Source organism: Carassius gibelio, chromosome A14, assembly GCF_023724105.1.
Source record: "Carassius gibelio isolate Cgi1373 ecotype wild population from Czech Republic chromosome A14, carGib1.2-hapl.c, whole genome shotgun sequence".
Lineage (NCBI taxonomy): Eukaryota > Metazoa > Chordata > Actinopteri > Cypriniformes > Cyprinidae > Carassius > Carassius gibelio.
In genome coordinates this window covers 25,321,993-25,348,242 of record NC_068384.1, presented here as the reverse complement: position 1 = coordinate 25,348,242, position 26,250 = coordinate 25,321,993, and the positions used below count along the sequence as shown (strand labels likewise).

Here is a 26,250-nt window from a genome sequence, read left to right as displayed (position 1 = left end):
TCAAGTATAGTAGTTTATTAATAGTTCATTTTAGTTTTAGTCAACTTAAACTTTATTTCAATTAGCTGCCAAGCCATTTTTAAAAGTTTGTTCAAGTTCTCTCATATTTATAATTTATTATATTTATATTGTATTTTATTTTAGCTTTGTTTTTAATGATTGTTACAAGTTAAAATTTTAGTTAACAAGAAAAAACAAAAATTGTCAAAAAAAAGGTAAATACAATTTAAATAATATAAAAACAAAAGCACTACTGGTATAGAAAAAAATACTACAATATATATATATATATATATTTTCAATGAGAAAAAAAATAATGCCACACAATTAGCTTGCTTTTTATGATACTGATAAAACAAATTTTAATCCAAATGCATAAGCTGCTATTCAAAAAAAAAAAAAAAAAAGATTTTCAGTTTACTAAGCAAAACCAGTCAACAGCTTCGTGAATTAATTAATTTTTATTTATTTATTCAATTTAATTTAATTATTAAGTAGTTAAAGAATTACAGTGTTTACAGAATTACATTCATGAATTACATTCAGTTTCCACTAAATATTTAAAAGCCCCACTTGAAGGTATAATTGCACAGAACGAATCAAACCCATTTTGATGTGTGCTGTACAGAGACTCTCTCACCATCTCTGTCAGAGGCATTGGCTGAAGGTATGCTGTCATCCATGTCTGGGATATTGAGCAGGGTCGCCCTCTCGTCTCTCTGCACCACCATCTTCAGCTTGCCCTTTGACCTCTCGATCAGCTTCTTAGCATCGATCAGGGACAGATTCTCAGTCACCGTGCCATTAATCTAGATGAAGAGTATGATGTCAACATCATACATCTCCATTAGCAAAAGTCTGCATTCGTTCATAAATCGTGACTAAATCCGTCACTTGAGTCACGCTCATCACTTTACACTCTCTCCTCTCTCCTCCCCTACAGATTCTCATTTCTCTTACCTTGAGCACTACGTCTCCCTCCTGTATGTTTCCGTCTCGGGCTGCCAGGCTCTCGGGGGAAATGTCCTTTACGAAGATGTGGCTGGCCAGGCGAAGCCCGTATTCTGCTTACAGAGTAAACCGCAGAAACACATACACAATGTTAGCATTTGTTAGCTATAAAGACGCTTTTTGTCCGACGTAAACCTGCATACAGCAAAATGTCATTGGGTCTAAATGATAAACGGCAGCTATATGTTCTGACTGGACGTGATGAAGTTATTTTGTGCATCATTTACACTCAAACCAGCAGGAAACTTGTCACGTCATGTTAAGGCCTGTTCACATCAAGGACGGCGATTATAACAAGAAATCATTGCAAAGTTCACCGTACGAGTGAATAATTAGTTCGCACTTTCCTAAATTAAAACAAATATTTTTATCAATTTTTTTGTGATTATTCAAATCAACTTTTGATTCAACTTATATAAATTATATCAGACTTACTATACTATATTATTTATACTGAAAACGTTTATATTAAATTTGAAAAGCGTGAACTTAAATGCATCACAGATTTTGTTAATTTATAGTGCTGTCAAACGATTAATTGCATATAATATATAATATGTATATTTATTATGCATGTATTAATACACACATACAATATATATATATTTTAAATATGTACATGTATATATTTATATTCATATAGTATATAAATATATTTTATTTATAAATGGATCATATTTCTTCCTAAATATATACTATTATATATATTCTATTTAGTATTAAAGTGTCAGGTGACATAATAGTTTATAATAACCAGAACATTATCATCAGTTGGTGTGGTTGCTTTAGTTAGTATTCATGGTGAGAATGAGCTTTTAGTGATGTGAATCAGCTTGGAAACAAGCGTGTTATAATTCGTAAGACAGAGTGACTGGGCGACACCTGTTGGCAGGGTCGAAGCGCCATGTTCACCTTCGTTCTTGCGGGACTTGATGAGGGTGACCTTGGCTGGGCGTGGGGGGAGGTTGGAGGACACAGAGTGGCGGTCCGAGCGTGGGGACTGACTCCTCTCTCTGGAGCCGCTGCGCTCTCTGTCTCGGTCCCTCCTCCCGCCCAGCCGGTCACCCCTGCTGCTCCTCCGGCCCGTGGCTCCGCCCCCGCTGTAGGCACTCGGCCCGCTCCGTGCGCTCCGGGACTCGTAGATCTCGTCTTCATAGCTGTCGTCGTCCTCGTCGTGCTCAGACATGGTCTCGCGTTCACCCGGCCGCCCCATGGGGATCTGCACCTTCCTCTTTCTCCTGATGGTCTGGATAGAGCGAGAAACAGACCGGATTATTCGCAACAATCTCAGTTTTTGGGCACACTTTTTAAATCTGTCTAAAACGTTCTCTTATGGGATTTTAGTACAAAACAAATCAATTAAAGTGGGTATTTTGATTTTACTTAAGGCATTTTCCTAATTTAACACATATGTTTACAAATTTAAAAATTCCTAAATAAATAAATCAAAATAAAGTAAGTAAATATAGTCTGCGAATACTAGAGAAACTTTTTGGCCATATTTTTTTTTCTTTAATATGTCTCTAAAAACATTCTCTTGCAAAATAAAAAAACAAAAGTAGGTATTTTAATTTTCCAATTTAATATAAATGTTAAAAATAAATATTTGTTTCTTGTGTTTTCCTAATTTAACTTTAAATTTAAACAAAATGACAAATAACATTTTGTAAAAAAAAATAAATAATATATATATATCATATTTATCATCTCTAATGTTTCTCTAAACTAATTCTGTTATGGATTTTAGTACAAAATAAATAGAAGTGGGTCTTTTAATTTACACTAATTCTTTACTAAACTAAACGTATAAATAAATAAGTATAAGTTGCTTTAGATAAAAGTATCTGCTAAATGACTAAATATAAATGTAAATGATCACTAGTGAAAATATTTTCAGTCTGCACTTTCCTAATTTAACACAAATGATTAAATAAAGTACTAATTATATAAATAGCTAAAAACTCCAAGGCAAATTTGAAAACCTCCCTCTCTCTCTCTATCTCTCTCTCTCTCTATATATATACATATAATTTCCATCCTATGTAAATGACCTTGTATGCTTTTATGCAGTCTTATGCTAATTTGACATAGCAATATTACTCTCCCATGGTGAATCTGTGGCTTAATGCAAGAAGCTAGAGTAAAAGAAGAAATAAAAAGGGCCTACATACTATTTTTGCATTCTTCCCACTTTTCCGAAGTTGCTGCACTGCATACGCATGATCCACGTTATCCATGGAGACGGCGTTGACCATCACCACTCTGTCATTCTCCCTGCCGGGGGCAAAGAGGGCAGAAAGCAGTAAGCAAAAGTGCCACTCCAACTGATCTCAGCGCAAGATAGAGCAAAGCTTGATCAGCAGACCTGTGCGCTCATGCGTTTACATGCTAAGAAACTCCATCAGGGTGAAGAGCAGTTTCAGCTTATTTAATAAAACAAAAGAAGAAATATTATATAATATGATGATATATTATATAATAAAATTATTACAATTTCTTGCGTAATTAGAGCATTCTGGGAAATAGATAAATAAATGTAATAAATTTACTTAAAATATATAAACAGTGGGGTTACAAGTCTGGATGACTATTAAAAATAGGGCTGCAACTAACGATTATTTTGATAATCGATTAATCTGTCGATTATTTTTACGATTAATCGATTAATCGGTTTATGTACTTATATTTTAGTTTTTTCCATTTTTTCCCCAAGTAAATTATTAATAAAGGGTCTTTATCATTCAGCATAGATTTTTAAGAGATTTTAACCATTTTGCATTGTCATATCCTCATCAAAAATATACCTGGAGTTGTTTTATTATGTTAGTAATCCTTTGTCGAACTCTTCTGCAATCAAAACACTGATCGATACTCTAGCAAAATTCACAAGGAGATTTCAAATATTGTTTTCACCATGGCAGTCCTTAGAGCTCCTAAAGTAGTTTAACATCCCAAACAAAGCTTAAGGAATCTTTGAGAACATATTTTCACGAAGTATAAGGATAAAACAGAATAAAATTTCAGTGCATTGTATTTTATTATTTACTGGGAAAAAGCTTTATAGCTTATGCTGTGAAATTGTAAACAATCCTTCGAAAAAAAGTGCCAATGGCATGAAACCTGAATGGAAGTAAAATCCATCAGAAGGTTGTCCAGAAAAAAAAAATTGGGACACACACAAAAAACCTGCTGTGTGAAAAAGAGCAGTGAATACTTAGAAAAGAAGTGCATTCTAAATATACTCAAACATTTACCTCTCTCATTCAGTCATAATTAGGCTGCAAGTCTGAATTATGAACTGGTAAACGACAAACTGATCACATAACATGTTTGTAAAGCTTTAAATGTTAACTGTTAAAAAGCAATGTTATCAGCTTTTACGACTAAACATTTGCAAACAACCTTGTACTGGAGAATCTGCACAAATAAAATTCTTAGGGGCCGTTCACATATCGCACCTAAAAACGCGTGGAAAACGCTAGTCGCGCCGCTTTCTCCTTCTTTCCAAAGTGCTCGGGCAGAAGCGCCCCTGAGGCGTCTGCCTTTGCTAAGCAACCATGACGTGCTCTCTCCATGACGTGCCCTCTCCATGAAGACCCGGAAATTTCAGCAAAGGATAAATGGATGCGGTGTGGACGCGCCTGGAAAAACGGGCGCATCGCACCGCGTGCGTGTCGCGACCGCGTCGCTTCCATTATGAGCATGCATACTGCGCGCCTACATAGGAAATAACGAACTTGAGCACGCAAAAGACACGATATGTGAACGGCCCCTTAAACAGTTCAGTAGTGCAGAGTTTACAGGTTACTCTTCATTTTAAAGGCTCAAAGTAAAGTACTCCCACTTCCCGCTGAATGCTGCAGAGACGCTGTTCGGGAAGCACGTGACATAAAACGAGGCCAGCTATTGGCTATTCGCTACTTCACCTGCTGTACTGGCTGAGTAAAACCTCCGGTGGCTCATTACTGCCACACTTTGGTCACCGCAGATTTGAAATATGCACGAAATGAGCCGCTTATGGCAAATAAAATTTATTTAGCGACGAATCGATTACTAAATTAGTTGACAACTATTTTAATAATCGATTTTAATCGATTAAATCGATTCGTTGTTTCAGCTCTAATTAAAAATGCATTTAATTGAGACCAGCAGAGAAAATGCTTTTAATTCACAATTTTCTAGTTTAATACTAAATGTTTTCAATACACAATTAAATAAACGAATAGTCTGAGAGCACTAGTGAAAATACTTTTAATATGCACTTTTCTAATTTAATCAAATGTATTTGATAACATAAAAAAAAAAAATTACAAATTGAGAGCACTAATGAAAATGCTTTTAATTTGCACTTTCATAATTCAATAATGGTTTTTGATAAAAAAAAATGTAATATATTTTAAGAGCACTAGTGAAAATGCATTTCATTTGCACTTTTCTAATTAATACAGATTATTTCCATACATTATAATAAATGATTAATCTGGGAGCACTAGTGAAAAATGCATTAAATTTGGACTTCTGTAATTCCATGTTTTCATTACGAATTCCATAAATAACCTTATACATGGAAAATATTTTCAAATATTTTGGGAAATTACTAGGGATGCACTGAGATGTAGATTTCTTTCACGTTTTTTCCCCATGTATTTTTTTGTTTTTTTCACCTTTGCATAAATGAAATACCCAAATTTAGCTTTTTACTGTTTTGTCTTGCTTTTCAAAGATAAAATCAATTACAAAACAACAATTTAAAACTATGCACGTTTTTAACATTCTAGCAAACATTATACCAACAAAGCACAATTTAACTTAAAATGAATAAGTTAGTAAAAATATTAATATTTATAATGTTTGAGCTTTTATTTTGGCAGAAATCAGACCTCAGTGCTTCTTTTTGTTGACAACAGCAGATTTATAAATGATTCTAATTAAGAATCTGGGAAGATGTTTGTTGCACGTATCACACTGTGACATCCCTGTCAAAATTCATAAAAATGTTACTGAGCAGTTGACGAGTAACAGTTTCAGCACAGATTTCCCTTGTGTTTTGGACTTCAAACCCTGGCGCCGCGAGCTCATGTACCGCTGTCAGAATAAATGCAATTTGTGCGTGCATTAGAAAACAACATTCTGCAGTTATTTACTAATTGTACAAGGCAATTTTGTGATTTCAATCATCATACAGTCACCACCCCTTCCTCTTCTCTTTCCGAGACATGCGATGCAGTAAACACGTCTCTCTCTGTCGGTGCTTCGAATAGTTTTTGCGTCTTTCTCAGACAGTTGTAAATGCTTCCACACTGCTGTCATGTTAGCTACATTTGTGCACGCCTCTATTTGATCGCGTTAGATATTGTTTGCGTTAGTAAATTGATTCAGTCTTTTCACTTATTCAAATTATTGTTGGCTCATTCAGTTGCCGAAAATTCGGTGCATGCCTAGAAATAACCCTTAACACCTATGAGGGTAATTCATAAAATGTATATTTTAATACAAACAACACTTTCAGCAATCATGATATTAACAGTATTTCATTCGATTTTATCAAAAAGTATTCAATTCAACTCAAATGTTGGAGTTAAACTGGAACTGAATTGGCTTTCTCATGGTAAAGAGGGTCAGAGATGAGTCTTACTGCAGCAGGCCCTCAGCTGGGCCTCCCTTCAGCACATCCGAAATGACGATGGACGTCTCCCCGCTCTGAAAGTGAGGGTTATCCCTCCCGCCTGAGATAGCGATCCCGAAGCCAAACCCCGGAGCCTGCGAGACACACAACCACATGTTAACAAACAGACGAGGGGGAAACCAAAACATTCAAAACAGCCGAGAGAGAGACTGGAAAGATAAGAGGGGAGATATGGGACGAGAAGAGGAGGAAGATAAATGAGGGGATGTGATGGTCAGAGAGATACAGGGAGAGGGCTAGAGAAGGGCGGAGAGATAGAGAGATCCTATCACAGATATAAAGAAGAGAAAAACAATACGGACCTCAAGTCAGCAACAGTGCTTAAACCAATCACTTAAACAACTTTAACAGTGACAGCTAACAGGTAATGTGAATTAATAGGTATTATACAGTAATGTGTTGCTGTTTGAAATGACACCATGATAACACTGTGTCCTAGACGACAAGAATCCAGCGACAAGCAATTTTGGCGTCCACATTAGACGCCACGCAATAGAATCAAGCAAATATCACAGCCAATCAAAAGCATGTGTAGGCGGGGTCTCTCAGGGAAGTGCACTGCACTCGCAACAACATGGACAAGGTTAAAACCTTTTTAACATCTTTAAATGTACACACTGAGTGACTGATAGCATCTCTGTTATAAAATACACTCGTTGGTTCGCACCAAGTTTTAACGTACATATTTGCTTTCATTTATTTTCAGGATCTGAGGTAAACTATCTGTTGTTGCTTTCAATATGGCTATAAATGTCTCGTAATATGATCTTCAAACACACATTGGACACATTTAAAACTTTGAATAAAGCACATAATCAGTACCAGAGATCATCATTGTCATAGTTTGTTATGTTGTTTCAGCCGTGACGTCGCAGAAATAGAAACCATTTGTAAATTAGAAATTTTGCGTGTTGTTGTCGCGGATAGTTAGGACAAAAACTCTGATTAACATGAAAAAGATACCTTTTATTGTGTGTTGCGACATCATGTCACGTCCATGAAAAAAGTGACTCAACACTCCCCAAAACATATTTAGTAACTTTTATTAGGGTGTAACCTAATAATGTAACATAAAAAATGTTTGCTCTGTTGTCCCGTGAAAATTCCAAAATTTTACCTAAATTGCAAATGTTTGTTTATTTGAACATAACTGTCTTGGTCTTGTTAAAAGAGCTCATAAAAGTGTTTGACGAGTGTTTTTTTCTTGCCGTTTTGAGGAGGACTGTCCTGGATCGCTATCATGTTATCAGATTCCAAAAATAAAGTAGTCGTAATTAAAAAGAGTACACTGCATTTTAAAATACACGTAATCAGACTACAGTTACCTTTTTACATGATTATTTATTATTCTTTGTCATAGACAAGGTTTTGTCTTTCCAACACATTAAAACACAAAATCATTTGATTTCTTATTTACATGTAAAGCGGAGATTCCCATACAGACCTCTTCCACCTAATATATTCTAATATATGAACAAATCAATAACTGAGTAACACATTTGCATGGTCTCTGCTCTTAGATATTGGTTAATTGTCACATGACATGTCGTTAAACAAACAGAATATTCAATGTTTTTTATTAAGTGTTCCATTTTGATTGTTGTTTGTTTTAAATTTGACATTCTTTATGTTTTTAATGAATTATTGACTTTTCGTTCAACTTACGAACTCCCTGTAGTTTCTTTACAGATGCCAGTTTGGGAAATATTTATGTTCAATACACTTCATGTTGTTAATAACAATGAATGAAATTTTTTCGTTCTCTTTGTATTTTAAATGTCAATATGGTACAAGATTATCCTATTAAAATCTATGTGATAAAGTCTTCTCCCAACAATGTGGTTTTCTGTTTGTTCGTCTTGTTCAGTTGGCAGATTTTCTTCCCTTGTTCTTACTGAAAGACCCCATTAAAGTGTTTAAGTAGTTTCTTTGTTTTGATATATTTCCTATTGAAATTATCTGTGTGCCTTCATAGATATTTTTGGCTTTTCTTCAAAATGCATTCAGCAGCTTTCATTATGGTCTAACCCTAAATATTACAAATTAAAATCTTCTAAATAACCGCACAATATAAATGTACCTGAGAAGCAAGATTTTTCATAATTCTTACAAAAGTGTATTTTGTCTTGTTCCTAATTATGCATAAAGATCCTGTAAATATGTTTGAAGAGTGGTTTGTTTCCTGTTTTAAGGGAATTTCCTATTGAAATAAGTTTTTCTAGAAGCTTTTTTTTTTTTAGCCAAACGGTAACTCTTTAACAAAGTCTTTTACTAATCAGAGTTTGCATTTCATGAGGTCTTTAAAACAAAAATCTGTTGATGGAACACAATACAACACATTTTATTATAAATTATATAAGATTACCAAGAGAATTACTCACAAGTAAAACAAGACAATATCATCTGAATGATTCGACGGTTCGAGATGTTACACAAATCAAACAAACAAGTGTTTATACTGGGATTCCAGACACAAATCAAGAGAGATGATTAAATTCTCACCCTGTGTAGAGTTACAGTGTGCTGTTCCCATATCACGGTCTCCTCCATTGCTGCACTCTGTATTGAGAGAAAGAAAAAAAACAGAAAGAAAGAGATTAATAGAGAAACACACAAATCGTTAGATTACCATCAACAAGTTTAATTGGTTGCATTCCCACGTGGCCTAAAGGATGTGAATGCATTCATTAAAACCAAGCGGGTTACACACACATTCACAAACGTCTTTGAAGGAGTCTCAGCACTTAACATCCGTAGAAGCATTCGGAAATCCTCCGTAGTGTGTAGATGATCTTCCTACATGTTATGTAACAGACAAGGAAACAACGAAAGTGGTGCAATCTCATGCTATAGGCTTGAGGAGAAGAAAGGACTGGGAAAACGTCTCTGCTGATATCCACCGAAGCCACCTGAGGTGCTCAAACACTGATTTATTCATTTATTTCTCCATGGCTTCTGCAATGCAGTGGCCACGAATAGCAGATTCGCACAGTCACAGCAACAACGCCAACGCCGCACCAAATGGATCATAAGATCACTGGGGAAAAACGGCCCCAATCTAATCACATGTATCTGTATGCATGCGATAATGTTTGTTACTGGAAAATAAACAGCAGCAGAGTGAAGCGGAGGGTTAGATGCGAGTTCATGGTTTAAACTGTAAGCATGAAGGACTCTGGGTTGTAGCTCTAGAAACTGTGCCGCCCACTCAATCACGCCTGTGGCAAGACCTCAAGTGAGGAAATCCATGAAGGATGAAGAATGTCAGCGGTGACAGAACCTGGCAGGATATCCACCACTTCTCACACACACACACACACACTCTCTCTCTCTCATCTATTATAGCGATTTTTCACTCTCTCATCATACAAGATTCTTAATTTCACTAAAGACTAAATCTGTCATGTGATCAAAAAGACCTGAAAATTTGTTAAAACTTCAACCCTAAACTTAATGCTGGGCGGTATGACCACAAAAAATTACGGTATTTGTCGGTATTTGTTTTCATGCATGATTTCCCACTGATTGAGCGAGGAAATACTGCAGTGGATTGACATGGCATGCTATATTTTACTGTCATGATGAGTGAATATTGTAGAAAGATTCCAGGAGTAACTCTCATTCATAATCGCGACATCATCTGATAAAATCAACATGCATCTACACTAAAGAGCCGCTATGTGGTGGTTTTGATTACTTTTTTGTCTCATGCAGTGCACTGCCTGCATCTGAGTAATAATTCCAAAACAGTCAGTAAGCAACATTTACTGATGAATCTGCTGTGGTATGGTCAACTGAATGAGCTGCTTCTCTGATGCTTGCTGCACAAAACAGACGACGAGAGAAGAAACACTTGGCAATCGTGGGGCAGCACTGACGACATCTTCCAACTGAACCATAGCTAAGGTTTTTCCAAAAAAGTCACTAAGTTTGTCAGTACATATACTCTATGGAAAAAAGACACTAAAAGGGTCTGAAAGTCGCTGAATATAGTGCTGAAGTCGCTGTTGTTTAACCTTGTTTAAACCAGGGGTTTTCAAACTGTGGAGCGTGCAAGTGCACAAACAGATAGCCTTCTCAGACAGCAGGTGAATACCAATGGCTGTCTTGACAAGTATCCTTGTAAGCTCTGTCGGTTGTTTTAAGTGAATGTAAACAGAAAATAAAATATCAAATGTAAATCAGTATATTTATATGGATCCCTGCATTTCTTATGTAAATAATGTTAATCAAAAACAGCAAAAGAAAAGTTGTTCGCAGATTTAATGGATATTTGCTTTTATGTGATGTTAAAATTTGGGGGTGAAGGGTGTTGGTTGGGAGGCACATGTCCTAAAAGGTTGAAAAACCCTTGCAGTGTTTTAAAAATGAATATAAGAAAAATAAACAGCGGTATTCAGTATTGACTGGTTACCGCCCAGCAATACCTAAACTTACAAGAATGTTTATTTACTGTATGTTTTGGGAAGAAAAAAAATGAGTTTAAATCGGTGTTCATTTTGTCAATGAAGATGAAGATGAAAAATGTTCGTTAACAAACATCTTTTCTATGACTAAGACGAGACATTGACGAGCTAAAACTAATATTTGATGTTAAAAACTATGTCAAAATTTATGCCGCATCTTTGTTAACAAGACGGGACTAGAATGTTATTTGAGGACTACCGGACATTCCAAAAAAATCCTATAGGCTACTGTCTTGTCTTTGAAAACATGTGTCCCTTTCATTGGATTGCAATCGGATGACGGGAGTTTGCATATCTAGTCTCAGTATGGCAGCCGCAGTGGATGGATAGGCTACCAAAACGTGAACTAGCGAAGGGGATAAGGTGACCAGATGTGCTGTTTGGGAGTCACAATTCGTTGACATTTTACTTAAAGTTAGCGAAGGCAGGACAGGTGGAATCGTGTCGATAGAAGTGCTCTTTCATCTCGAAATAAAAATATTAAATCAAAAATGCCTGTCAAAATGAACTCTGGTGTAAATAAGTCATATTGACACAAAGTTAAAAAGAGTAATAATCATAATAATACATTTTAATGTCAACTGATTCCAATTAGACTTAAAACGATTGTTATTTAACTACAACTTGTATATACCAAAAATCTAGATAAATGAACTAAATGTACAACAAAAAATTAAGTGAAAAAACATTTTCTAAAATTAATAGTAATATTCTAATACGAAACAATTCCCATTATATAAAAATAGCTACTTATTCACTCACAATTTTACTTGAACAATGTATTATATATATATATATATATATATATATATATATATATATATATATATATATATATATATATATATATATATATACATACATACACACACACACACACACACACACACACACACACTTCAGTTGAGTATCAGCTTTATTTTAATTAACTTATTTTAATGAGTTTTAAGAATAACAACAACACTGTATACAATTTACAGTAATACAGGTTTTTGTAACAAATGGAAACCGTGATGAGAGGTTGATGGTCTTTAGTGTGCCGCCTGAACAATCGGCTCCTGACCCTGCGGTGAAAGAGGAAAGATAAATGACGTCCCCGTGTCACATCTTCACGAGCTGAGAGATCAAGTCTCTGTCCATCCGTCTGCTGCCTTTGACCTCGCAGATAATAACTCAGGTCTCGTCTGCTTCACGGCTCTGAGTTCTCTTCACATCGGGCCCGTCTCAATCCACACACATCTAGTTAGTGCAGAGATAGTTAAACCGATCCACTATGCCCTGACAGAAAGAGTTATGGTTATCGGTCTCTTGCCAAGGCTAAAAAACGACTGTAACTCGACTGCACTTTGATCCCAACCGTGTTTTATAAAGCGCCCATCAATGAATTCTGAAGATCAAGCAGTTTTAGTTCGACTTGCACATGAATCTGACCAAACTGAATCTTTTTGTGGCGTTTACACACCAGCCATATCTGTAGTCTCTATCGGGACTGGTTGAATATGCAGTTTCCTTCTGGAAGATCTGAAGTTCCTCACCATATTGCTCTCTGAATGCATACATTATATAAATTAATTAATATAAGAGTTCATATAAAACCCAGAGGAAGAAATAATAGAGAGTGAGAAGAGAGAGAGAATTGTGGGAAATGTGCTGACCTAGGGGACGATTAACGCAAGCTTAACCCTTCACCTGTGCCCTGCATGGCAATGAAGAGCTGCTGGGATCGATCGGTGCTATTAACTTATCCTGCATCTCATATTGTAATAATATTACACAATTTATTTTATTCAATCAAATAAATGGTGCTAATTTTCCAATCAAAATGTGCATGAGACATGGGTTTTAAAAATTAGACAAGATTTGAAAGGAATGCATGAACTGATGAAAAAGTAAACCTTGAATCCAATATACTTTAAGTTTTAAAGCAATGCAATCAACGCTTTAATCCATGAGCCTGCAATGCAGCAGATCACTGCAACTGAATGTGACTCAACTCAAGCCAAGATCTAGAGTAATCCTTCAAAATGATACAAGGATTAAAAAAAGCTAGTTGAGCAGAGACATCTACAAGAGAGATTTCATATCAGCCCCTGAAATATGCAAGAATCGAACCTGAGTCCCTGTGAGCACAACAGCTCCTTTAGTGAACTGGGACATCACTCTGATTCAGTCAGTGACTCCACATCGCTGCGTTCATCCCCTAACAAGCCCATTTCATCACATGGGAGGAAGTGGATGTGAAATTCCATCCGTTTCTTGTACAATCTCTTCCTCTGTCCCTTGTTGAATGTTAAAAAGTGTAAACGTTCAGTGCATCCACCAGAGATGGCCAATTCCAAGTGTTCTGTAACTAATGCTACTTGCGCTGAACGAGCGCACTCGAGATCTGTGAGATCTGCCGGCCGGGGCATTAGACAGTCACTCTATGGAACAACAGGCTGAATCATGGAAATCTTCTGTACAAGAAAAACCAAACAGCACAGGGAGACTATAATCCAGCGAGTCTAAGCCTCAAGAGCGACTGTAATACCGCAAGTGAAGGTCCTTGAAAGATCATTAACATGAACGGTTTATTTGTCTTTTCAAACAGGCATTATATACTCTATGCAAGCATTCAAAGGGATAGTCCTTTAGGAAAAAAATTGGGGGGAGAGGGGCGTTTTTGTTCTTGTTTTAGACAACATCACAGGTATTCGTCGTAGTGAATGCACTTTCATTATGCACTATGACAAACTCAGTAAATATGTATATAAATATATTTTAGCATTTAGCTTAGAAACATATTAACATGTAACTACTGAAATAGTAGCGCTTCTGGTTTGAACAGCCTATTTTCTTTTTCTTTTTTCACAGAGAATGCAATCCCAGAATGCACTGCAATGAAAAAAAAAAAACTATACTCATTAACTCTGCATTAAAGCTGCAGTAGCTAACTTTTTGTAAAAATGTATTTTTTACATATTTATTAAACCTGTCATTATGTCCTGACAGTAGAATATGAGATAATAAAGATAATGTAAGTAATAGTAGCTAATAATTAAAGAATTAACTCACCCCAAAATCAAACTTTTGTCATTAATTACTCACCCTAATGTCGTTCCAAACCCGTAAAATCTTCGGAACGCAAATTACGATATTTCTGTAATGTATGACGCATATGCGCGCGTTCTCTAGAATGTAATTAACATAATCAGCAATGTTTATGTTCAGGAGAAAGCGTAATTTCTGGGACTGGGAAAAGTGCAGCTGCGTTGCATTTCGTCAAACATATCTTAATTTGTGCTCCGAAGATTAACGTAGATCTTACGTGTTTGGAACAACATGAGGGTGTGTAATTAATAGGGGTGCTCCAATTAATCGGCTACCGGCAATCACTATCGGCTGATAATCGCTTTGGGATGACTGATCAGCGGTCTCTATAAGGCCAAAAAATAAATGATCTCAAGCTGATGACCTCCTGCTGTGAGAAGTTTTTGATTTTACAGTTTCTCACCATACTATAAAACAACCAGCAAGTATGTATGGAGCACAGGCGACCTTCACTTTTACTCCATGTACTGTCAAAAATGAAACATGACAGAAATTTCAGGATGCCCATAGGCAGTAATAAAACTGCCTCATGTCATACGTGTCATAAAAGGATTCCTTCATGAAGGGAATCACTGTAACAACCGTCCTGCCGCTTGAAACGTATGAGAGCCCAGTGGGCTCCAGATTCATTTTGACAGATTTCCTCAATCAAGAGATTCCCACGCTAGAGATAAAACTTCATTGCATCAATTCATCAACCTGCTCAAGTAGTGAATTGCTCATCTGAGGAAAGTCGTGATGACAAGGTTACGAAACAAGTTATTTGCTGAAGATGACACCACTTTGAACATTTTGGGGTGTTTCTAAAGCATTCACATAAGATTTGTTGTTTGCCTTGTAACCAAAGTGTTAATTGTGATGAACAAGACAACAGCTTACAATATAAATTAGGGCTGCTTGATTATGGCAAAAATCATAAGCACGATTATTTTGTTCAATATTGTAATCACGAGTATTTAACACTATTATGAGGGGGCCATATGACCAAAACTTTATATGAGTGATTTATTTAAAGATAGTGATACATATCAAATCCGCATTTCCTTTATATAAGGTTGTTATGACATCTACATTGTAGCGACCAACGGAATTGCAAACAAACAAACAAACAAAAAGTCCTCAAAATTATTGAAAATAATTAAACTGTCAGTAACAAAAAAAGCAAAAGGACAAATACTACAAAAGATACAAATGAATCAAACTGTGCATTATTTGATTTTTTTAATGCAAGTCTCAAGTAGTATGATTATTTCATTTATCAGTCCCTCCAGAAAAATGCTGATTTTTTTTTGTGATTGTTGCGGGCAAAAATCCTTGATTTTGCGGCTCGTTTTCTTAAAAAATGCGATGGAATATGCGTGATATTTTTTCAATTTTATGCGGTGAAATTGCGTGAACTTGCAAAAACTGCGGTTTGATGAAAAAGAGTAAAAAAGGTGATTTCCCCAACACCTTTTTCTCACTAGGCTACTACCTTATTGTAAAGAGTAATTTCTTATTACTTCCTATGATAAGCGAGCATACTAAATCACAGAATATTTAAGTTGCAATCTCTTACTGCAACGTAAATTATTTTACATACTACTAATATAATTACAACTGTAAGTTTTTGCTACTGTTCTGTAAGAAAAAAAGTGCAATCTTACAACTGTAAAGTTTCATTAACTTCTGAATGAAACTACAACAGTGTTAGTAGCCTAGTGAGAAGGGGGTGTTGGGGGAATTACCTTTTTTTCTCTATTTCATCAAACCGCAGTTTTCGCTAGTTCTCGCAATATAATTTGGCTCCACTGTCATGTAACAAATCGGGAAACTGCTTCGCACGTTTTTCTGCGCTTATTTTTGTTGGCAAATAAGAATAATTTGCGCACTTCAAGTTTCACCCTGGTTTCCCTGCGGGGTTTGCAGATGATGTTCACGTCACTTCACACGGTTCCCATGGCTATAGAAACAGTCCACATCTAGTCATAGCTGGGGGCGTGGCGAGGGTGGAGTCGGCGTGAGGGAAAACACTGCAAGCATCGTGTGTATCTGAATGGCAAAATGCACATATTTAGCACTCATTCCCAGAGACACGTAGAACAATTGTAGTCTCTTTTAACTTTAATATTCATATACACTAGTCCATATTGATATTTGATTCATTTTACAGCCCTAATATAGATGTATTCCTTAAAAAATTGCCAAATTCCATGACGTTCTGCTTTATACAGCAAGCTCTATTTTGGACTGGATTCCGCTATTCAATCATTTCGCAAACACAGACGGGGGGAATTTATGAATGAAAGTGTAAAAGTTCTGACACAAAACTAAGTTGTTACGTGTCCACATGCTTTTTTTAAGTGGGTTTATGTTCGACACTAGGCTAACGTTACATAGTTTTGCTTCAGGTAGAATGATGAGGCTAATTATATATGCATTCCACTTTCTGAAACAACCTTACACTGTTTTGACAACTTTAGTAATGAACACGATGTTAATATAGCCTGCCTGTGATGAAATGCCGACTGCACACACACATGCTTAGTCTTGGGATTCCACAACTTCCCTTGATCATCCTCACAATATATTGCTTGTAGCCATTTTGTAATCCTTTCCGGCTCTGTATGTTTATTAGGAAGGATGTAGAACTTCAATTCATAATTTGTTAGTTTATTGGAGGTACAGAAAACGACACAGCAACTCTTCGGCGTGATTGTTCCGTTTATTTCAATTGTTGCCAAGGCAATGTTTTCCCCCACGGGCTAAATTCACATCACGTGATGGAGCGTTCCTGGGGGCGTTCCCAGACCAACCATCTGTATCTATAGGGGGAAAATGGTGCTTTACTTTACTTTTTCAACTTTCTGCTAATATATATGTACGTTTTTTGCAACGAAAATACATGGATTATGAAATCATGCTAGCCCCGCATATTTTGCTTTCTGAAATCTGCAATTTATGCGCCAAAAGAGCAGCCTATTTGAAAAAATGCGACCCCGCATAAATATGCAGCTTTTGGCTGATTATGCATTAAATCATGCGATTGCATAATCACATTTTTTCTGGAGGGACTGATTTATTCACAATACTATTTATTATTAATGTCTCATTTCAGTTTGGCTCTAGTTTTGGTTCATGTAGCGTGGTACAGCCAACTACAGAAATGAAAAATGAAACACAAAATAAAAAATAGCCCGCTGTCACTTTAAGATTCGCACAGATCCAAATGACTGTTACACGCGTATTTCATTCTCAACTCTTTACGTTCATTTATTACAATACCGACAAAGGTATACATGTATAATCACCAAGCACAGCACTTTGACACATTTGTGCGTGTATTTTACCGTTTAGGTGGGCTCCTTGAGCTAAAAGATGAATTTACATATCAGTGTTCTGTTCAGTCTGTGAGAGAATATCTCTTTCTGAGGAGCAGCGCAAGTTCTCTTTCATGCTTTTAAAAACATGAATAAATATATTTCGATAAATCAAGCACGTCACATTCTGAAAATGTCACGTTACACAATTTTACTTATTTGCACCGGAAATTGGGCTTTTATGAAGGAACGAAAGCGCAGCGCTGCAAAAGAGGGCATAATATTATCTCGATTACTGCATTTTCAAAATCATGAGGCCAAAATCTAAATCTAACCATTTTTTTATTAATTGCACAGCCCTAATATAAATAAAGACTGAATTTGATTTAATCACCTCGGAGACGCGTTCGGTCTTTGCCCTTGCCAAATTCCGCTGTGTAAATAGCAAATCCGTCATGGCATGAGCGCAACTGGCTGTTAAAGGGAATGGAAGATGAGACTCTGATTGGTTTATTGCACGTTACGCCCCCCCCCCCCCCCCCAAAAAAAAACATTACTCATTAAGAGAATAGGGACAACCAGTTGACCATGCGCTCGGGCGCGCCAACTGTTTTTCCGTCGTTAAAATAGCAAAAGTGTATCTGGACATACCCTGAGTGCACCTGCGCCGTGCGCTTTACACTTTGCATTTAGATTGTTAAAATAGGGCCCCCTGGCTTCAAATGAATCATTACTGAGCAGACTCTGGCTTCAAATGAATCATTACTGCTCAGACTCTGGCTTCAAATGAATCATTACTGCGCAGACTCTGGCTTCAAATGAATCATTACTGCTCAGACTCTGGCTTCAAATGAATCATTACTGCTCAGACTCTGGCTTCAAATGAATCATTACTGAGCAGACTCTTGCTTCAAATCAATCATTACTGCGCAGACTCTGGCTTCAAATGAATCATTACTGCGCAGACTCTGGCTTCAAATGAATCATTACTGCTCAGACTCTGGCTTCAAATGAATCATTACTGCTCAGACTCTGGCTTCAAATGAATCATTACTGAGCAGACTCTGGCTTCAAATCAATCATTACTGCGCAGACTCTGGCTTCAAATGAATCATTACTGCGCAGACTCTGGCTTCAAATGAATCATTACTGAGCAGACTCTGGCTTCAAATCAATCATTACTGCGCAGACTCTGGCTTCAAATGAATCATTACTGAGCAGACTCTGGCTTCAAATGAATCATTACTGAGCAGACTCTGGCTTCAAATGAATCATTACTGCTCAGACTCTGGCTTCAAATGAATCATTACGGAGCAGACTCTGGCTTCAAATGAATCATTACTGAGCAGACTCTGGCTTCAAATGAATCATTACTGAGCAGACTCTGGCTTCAAATCAATCATTACTGCGCAGACTCTGGCTTCAAATGAATCATTACTGCTCAGACTCTGGCTTCAAATGAATCATTACTGCTCAGACTCTGGCTTCAAATGAATCATTACTGAGCAGACTCTGGCTTCAAATGAATCATTACTGCTCAGACTCGGGCTCCAAGTTAATCATTACTCATTAATCATCGGGCTACAAATGATTCGGTATTGCTCAGAACTGGGCTCCAAATTATTGACTACTCCACAGACTCTGGCTCCAAATGATTCGCTAATGCTCAGACTCAGGCTCCAAATGATTCACCACAGTGCAGACTTGGGCTCCAAATGAATCTCTACTGCTCCGTCTCGGCTCCAACTGAATTTCTACTGCTCAGTCTCGGCTCCAACTGAATTTCTACTGCTCAGTCTCGGCTCCAAATGAATCTCTACTGCTCAGTCTCGCTCCAAATGAATCTCTACTGCTCAGTCTCGGCTCGAAATTAATTGCTACTGCTCAGACTTGGGCTCGAAATCAATCATTACTGCACTAACTTGTGCTCCAAAATCACATCAGCCACACTGGGATGATTTGGATTCACTTTTCTATAGCCAAAAGAAGTGGAGTGTCTATTTTGTGCAGGTAAAGTGGATAATCTTCAACATGTAAACATGTCAGCAGTGTAGACACACATCACTGTCACCCAAAATGATGGTAGAGAACATGTACAATTTAATAGGCCGAAATACCAAGAGGTGACTTTCTGCTGCTATTACAACTGGTTTAATTGATCGCCTAAGAACACAAAACTACAAATAGTGTTACCAAAAACCCAAATTTAATTACTGAAGCATTATTTTCAGGTTGTTAAAATCAGAACTGAATTGGTAAATTCCCACTGGAAGTTTAATTGGAATTTTAATGAGCAGAAGAGGAACTTCTGTTTTGGACGTCTAGTAATTGACACATTGTAAATTGTAAATTTGAAACCTACATATTTTTTTCAAAGAGGACACTGTGCCTGTATAAGTGTAGTGTAAATCAGACTGGATAAATGCATCCACTGTTTGCACACATTGTAATTCTAAATCTGTGTTCCCAGGAGGACAGGGTGCACATTCACCTACACCTTGGTCAATCAAATCTTCATAGTGCAGAAAGAACACTGGCTTGACTGGCAGCCAATGCTCTATACTGTCAGAGATCTGGAGGCATGGGCAGCCATGGACCCTCTCACAGATGGATCGGACAGCTGAACACAGTCATAATTAGAGGTAAGGGCCAAACTATTCCAACAGGAATCTACCAAAGTCATTTTAATTAATGATCCAGAACAGGGGTGGAAGGGGTTATCAATTCGGAAAAGTCAATTATAGGAAGATGCACAGATGGTGTATATATCTGTGGTTTTTATGTTACGACAACTATATGGGGGCGATCTGACAGGGAGAATGGTAAAACTTGGATCTGGAATAATTGGCTTGCAAGCGGCATGCAAAAATCCTTGCACAAGTTCAAATTTGGCCTTCTAATAGTCCGACTCTGGAGACTCTTTCAGAGATAACGCCAACACCTGAGATTACAACACCCCATTAAAACGGCTAAGGATATCTGCATCATTAGGGTGCAAAATGTGACAGAGTTGTGTGAGTGATTCTTTGCTCACCACCAAGAGGCCTCTTTGTAATGCGTGACTGAGGCATTGAGAATAGTAAGTGTCAAGCTCTTCCTAACTGCTAACAGTCATTACTATGCTGGTGTGAACTGAGAGGCAGGAATGCAGCATCTTTTTAAATCTGGATATGCAGCACATTATCCTTCACCACAGGAGAGTGAAATCGAGAGAGCAAAACGGAGGAACCAAGGAGGAGGATCTAAAAATAGCTTGTGTTGTCGCCATCGGGTTCAGATGCAGGGAACTAGCAGGGCCGCGTTGCGGACGACATGAAGATGACGTTCAGGGGAGACGGCAGGAGACACGCAACTGGATTAGGCTAATGCATGGTGTCGACAAGTGCTATTAGCGAATTTCAATGAAGTGGTGCAAATATGTGCAGGTCTGGGATGATATCGAGCTAATCCAGAAATGAACACAGCGGTACCAAATTAGATGCTATGTTGGCCACTGAAAAAAAAGAGGAGCTTTGATTCACAAATTTGTGGAGAAATGAACTACTTTTCTCTCAGTGCAACAAGAAGAAAATAGTGTTCACAATAGCAGAAAAGTAGGAATGCACAATACTTAGGAATCACATCGGTATCAGCTGATATCAGTATTTTTATCGTTATTGGTCCCCATTGGCTCATTTCCATTAATGATTGGTGAATTTTATTGTTTTCCATCATGGCCAAAAATAGGAAATTAAATTTCCACTGCAGACCCTCACAACTGCCTGTCAAGGTCAATAAGTGTCATAAAATATCAGATAATTTTACTTTTTCATGACATGGCAGGGCTAGTTTAGGTTTTCAAATGCTAAGTGGTTCAACTCAACAAAAACATAGTATTTATGAATTAAAACTTGATGAAGCAAATTAGTTTACACTGAAAAATAGATCTAAAACTTACAATAAAATTCGAAATAAATTACCATAACGCAAATACCTTTAATAATTCATGGTAAATATAACCAAGAATAATCCGCTTTTAAAGAAAGTTGATCAGGTCTGTTTTGATCTTGTGTTAAATTTAAATGTGAATTAGTAACTGGCAACATACTTTACCAAAAAATGACAGAAAACCGTACAGAAATCATCAGGTGACAATCAAACAAGGGTTAAGTGTTAGCAAAGCCAGATAGAGCAGGAGCTGCATTGGACAGTGCACACAGATGCACCCAAAGAACACTGCGTATGTTGACTAGAAGCCAAAAGAAGATGAGGGTGGAAAAACATCCAAATGTCTCTCTTAAACACACACACACCACCTTTGGATCTGGCATCAGTCCGTAACACGTAGGAGCTGATGACTGATGACTTCAGAAATGGAGAAAGATGCGTCTCAAAGTGCTGACGATGGCTAAAAGCCCCAATCCAGGAGCATGTGATCCAGCTATTCAAATGAAGGCGCAGGAAAGCTCACAGCAAGTGGACGTGGGGACGCACCATGGCAACGTCACTGCAGATTTACGGCGCTAAAGACATGCCAAACACTGCAGCTAAATGAAAACTAACAGCTTGCTTGAGTCTACCCTCCATTTGCGCAACTGCCGGAGCACTTGTTGTACTCCTCTGAAGTATTAAGATCCTAAAACACACCAATACCAGAAGTTTTAATGTGTTGCATTCAGCGTTTCGGAGCCGAAGAGGGTTCAGCTTGAATGCAAGTTACTTGCTTATGATAGCAATCCCACATTATCATGAAAATAACAACAAGAACGTTACTCACAGCCATTAGATCATCTCAGAAGAGCTGGAAGCATATCTGTAGCTTTCTTCAGTCACATGCATGGTCCAAAACTAGGGTCCCGCAGATCCCGTGTGCACTCCAGCAAGCCTCCAGCCCTCATACTGAACCTGGCTGATCACAGCGGGATCCCCGATTCAATCGGCACGAGGCGGGGGAGGGAGGAAGATAGTGCAGAGAGAGGGGGGAAGGGAGGGAGAAAGAAGTACAGACAAAAAAAGAGAGTCCCAACCCTTCCCCGATGTATCCAGCAGTGGCCAGCCGAGAACACCAAGTTACTGTTCAATCACTTCGGAAAACAGATAAGGCGCATCCACCGACCACATTGATTTGCAGAGCAGCCCAGGGGCTTTTAAATAGTACTTTGCACACTTCCAGTAAAGTTGCATGGGTTACAGTTTAAGCTCGCCGACCTCTTCATGCCAAACGTGAGACGCTGAAGTAAATCCCCGTGGCCTGGCACCGTTCGAGAGAGTGTGTGTACTGAGCTGCAGCAGTGCTTCACTGTAGAACGGCTCTGCTCAGAAGGAGCACAGATTCATTCTGCAGTAGAAAGTGCTGTATCGGTGTTAACCCTTTCAATGCCAAAGGAGGAGGACAACACTCTGAAATCCCTCTAGTACTCCACTGGTGATGAAGCCTGCAGGTAAATGCAAATACTGGAGCAGAGCACAGAAGAGCTGTGATGGTGGGTGGTTTTTTACCACTGCGGTGGTAATGGACCAACTACTGCCGGTGGTGCGGTGTTGATAGGCTATATAGAATTAATATTAGTTATACATGTGTATATATACATATATATATGTATACAAGCTGTGTATGGTGTTTGAGGTAATTTGTCGAAATAAAATTTGTATTATGCTTGTTATAAAATGCATGACGTCACGTGCACAGCCCTACAGCAAGAAAATGCAATGCTTTTGCTAAAGGTTTTCATAATGTAATAGTTTTTTTCTCATTTCTTAGGTGTAGATATAATTTTGAGGTAGTTGTTCATGCATTTGGTCAGTCATAATCCAAGTTAAACAATGAATCTCTTTCCCATATAAATCTCAAAATACCATACAGCCAAAATTGAACAAAATTGTCATCTATCCACCCTCATATCGTTCCAAACCTATATGGCTTCATGTTTCATGGAAGAAACTATGGATGTTTTTAAGGATGCTGGGAATCAAACATCAGTATCTTCTTCAATGTTCCACAGAAGAAAGAAAATCACATAAGGGGACAATTAAAATTTTTCGGTGAACTATCCCTTTAATAAATGAATAAGTTTGGCAGTACATCATATAACACTCAAGTTTAGAAGATAAAACAATAAGACTTTAATGTGGATGAACCAAGAACAGGAGAATGCTTTAGTGGCACCTAAGCTTGATCCATCACACTTGAAACCCGTTGTGTATATGCCTGCCTCTAAACTCCCTAAAAATGTTGGAAACGCAGTAGGCACATGTAGCTCTTTTGACAGGCTGTCAGGCTGGAATGCAAGGCCCAGAGTGACAACAGATTCCACACACATTTCCCTTTCCTCGCTCCTTCACGCGGTTTAGCACAGCTACAACATGGGACTTCTTTACTATCAGTAGAAAATGAGTGCACTGACCAGGGTTTATATACCGTGTATATTGCTCTTCAAATGCTGTGTGGAAGGTGATCTATTGATAGAGGCAAATGGTGAATAAACGGGTATTTCTGCCATTTGAAGCCCAACCAACTAGTTTTGTGCTTGTAGGATGCAGGTTGTGTCAGGTTTGCTTAAACATAAGCAATGTTATGTCCTAAGGTTTTTGTTCGTTATTAATACGTTTGCATATTAGATTCAAATTTCACAGAATTTCAGATGGATTCATGTGCCATACATTGAGTTCAGTGCAGAAGTACCATCTTCCTCAGTTTGGCAACATGAGACAATCTGGCAAACATCCGTTTTGTCAGCTATCTCCATACTGCCAGCTCGCTGCACCTCGTTCTGAAAGCTACTCAGCAGCGTTGTGACATATGTCTATGCTAGAGCATTGAATGTAGTAGATATGCAGAAAAATGTCTGCACTTCGAAACCACACTGATAGGAGAAGATGCTTTTATATAGCAGCAGACGGTCTAAAAACGCAAACTTGCTATAGCAATCTGCTGTTTTAGTGGTCACCCAAAAAGGATTTGCTTTTGCATAAAAAAAAAAGATGCTGGAAAAAAAAAAAGGAAAAATTTTTTTGAGTTGGTTTTGTGAACATAAACAGCTGATGATGAACACACATGTGTAACATTACACTGGATCTGTGCATTAGGTCTTAAAGTGACGGCAGCCTAATATTCATGCTGCTTTCTGTGTTGTTAATGTTTATCAGTGAATAAAAAAAATAAAAATAAAAAAATCATTCCCCAATCTGAAATGGATAACTTTTGTAAACTGAATCTTTATTATTTATTTTTTATAAAGAGAAACCTTTTTAAATTCGATTTCAATTTCAGCACCTGAACTGTTCAGTTGTATTTACTTGTGCTATTTTCATTTGCTCTTATTTTACTACTGACTGGCTTTAAAAATGTTTGAAATCTATATTAGTTAGTCTAGATGTTTTTGCTGTGATATTTATGTTAAAACCATAGGCAAAAGAATGCTTTACAAAAAGGTAAATATGTTTGATATCTAATTGTTTGACTTCATTCTTTTATATCTAAATAGGGAATCATTTACATATGGAATTTTTAAAGGAATTGGATTTGGAACAGCTAAAATTTGAATGATTCCCAATCCTACAGACAATCCAGACTACTGTGTGGAAACCAGTAACATGTTTAGGGTTATGTTAGTATGAACTGATCCTAAAGCAGCATGTAAGACTGACATCTTCCACATTCTCTTAAGGACTTCTTTGGGGGTGAAAAACAGGAAAAACGTGACACCAGTGAAGCCTCCACTGTATTGAAAAGGCTATATATAGCTGAAGGCTGCTGATTCTACAGTATTATAAAGAGCCCATAGGTAATGATTAGGGCTCAGGTTTCACGGGAGCCAAGGGGACATGGTATGGATGGATGGATGGATGCTGTAGTTCATTTCCATTCAATGACCTCTGGCGGTGACATTCACATAGGCTGGAGAAAACGTGCATGCAAGTGGATTTTTGTGTTCAGTAGGAATGTAAAAAACACTTTCACAGTGCAAGTAAAATCTTGACACCAAGGCCGAAAATGACTAACAAAAAGGGAATCAGAGGCTATAAAAAGCATCCAACAGAAAGGAACAATTTCTGAATGATAGCAAATGATGTTGCTATAGTAGCCTTGATTCCTCAAGGACATTTAATATCTTTTATAAGCTGTGTCCTCCATGGAAAAGTGCACTGCATAAAAGTGAAAAAGGTTTGGAATTAAATGAGGGTAAACGACAAAAGAAATGTCATTTTTGGTTGAACTATCGTTTAAAGACTGCTGCACCTGAAGGGTGCTGGATCTTGTGTAGGGGGAGTCATTGGGAGGCAGTTATTTTAGGATCTCAGCTGGTATCAGAAGGAGAGACAGGGAATCTCTGATGATGACCAGACCGCCGGCAACGTCACACTTGTGCCTGAAAGATCACGTCAGGGATCACTCACTTCCTGTCATTCCACTGTGACATGGCTAACTTTAGATCGCTCACTTAATGGAATCACATGCTTCAACTCACACAAGTTTACAAAGCAAGAACAGTTAAAAGGTCCCGTTCTTCATGATCCCATTTTTTTTATTTTAGTTAGTGTGTAATGTTGTTGTTAGAGTATAAATAATATCTGTAGAATTCTAAAGCTCAAAGTTCAATGCCAAGCGAGATATTTTATTTAACAGAATTTGCCTACATCGAACAACCAGTTTGGACTACAGCCCTCTAGTTCCTGTAGTAATGACGTCACTAAAACACTTTTTTGACTAACCTCCGCT

General features: G+C 37.5%; 2 protein-coding genes across 5 annotated transcripts in view; one reads left to right on the top strand and one right to left on the bottom strand.

The window, feature by feature from the left end:
* LOC128026946 (ligand-dependent nuclear receptor corepressor-like protein) overlaps positions 1-26,250 on the top strand; it is a 450,432-nt gene that overhangs the window by 408,059 nt on the left and 16,123 nt on the right. The window lies entirely within an intron of this gene.
* Positions 269-22,512, bottom strand: LOC128026952 (tight junction protein ZO-1-like). Of its 2 annotated transcripts, none has more exons than XM_052614255.1 (7): positions 22,309-22,512; positions 9,200-9,256; positions 6,647-6,771; positions 3,183-3,285; positions 1,924-2,257; positions 961-1,064; positions 269-809 (listed from the first exon to the last, which is right to left on the bottom strand). In XM_052614255.1, exons 1-7 carry the CDS (start codon positions 22,312-22,314, stop codon positions 600-602), a joined length of 939 nt encoding a protein of 312 aa, XP_052470215.1. In that variant the 5' UTR covers positions 22,315-22,512; the 3' UTR covers positions 269-599. The 2 variants fall into 2 exon arrangements, with proteins under 2 accessions (XP_052470215.1, XP_052470214.1); XM_052614254.1 differs by having other exon boundaries at positions 961-1,067; positions 22,309-22,503.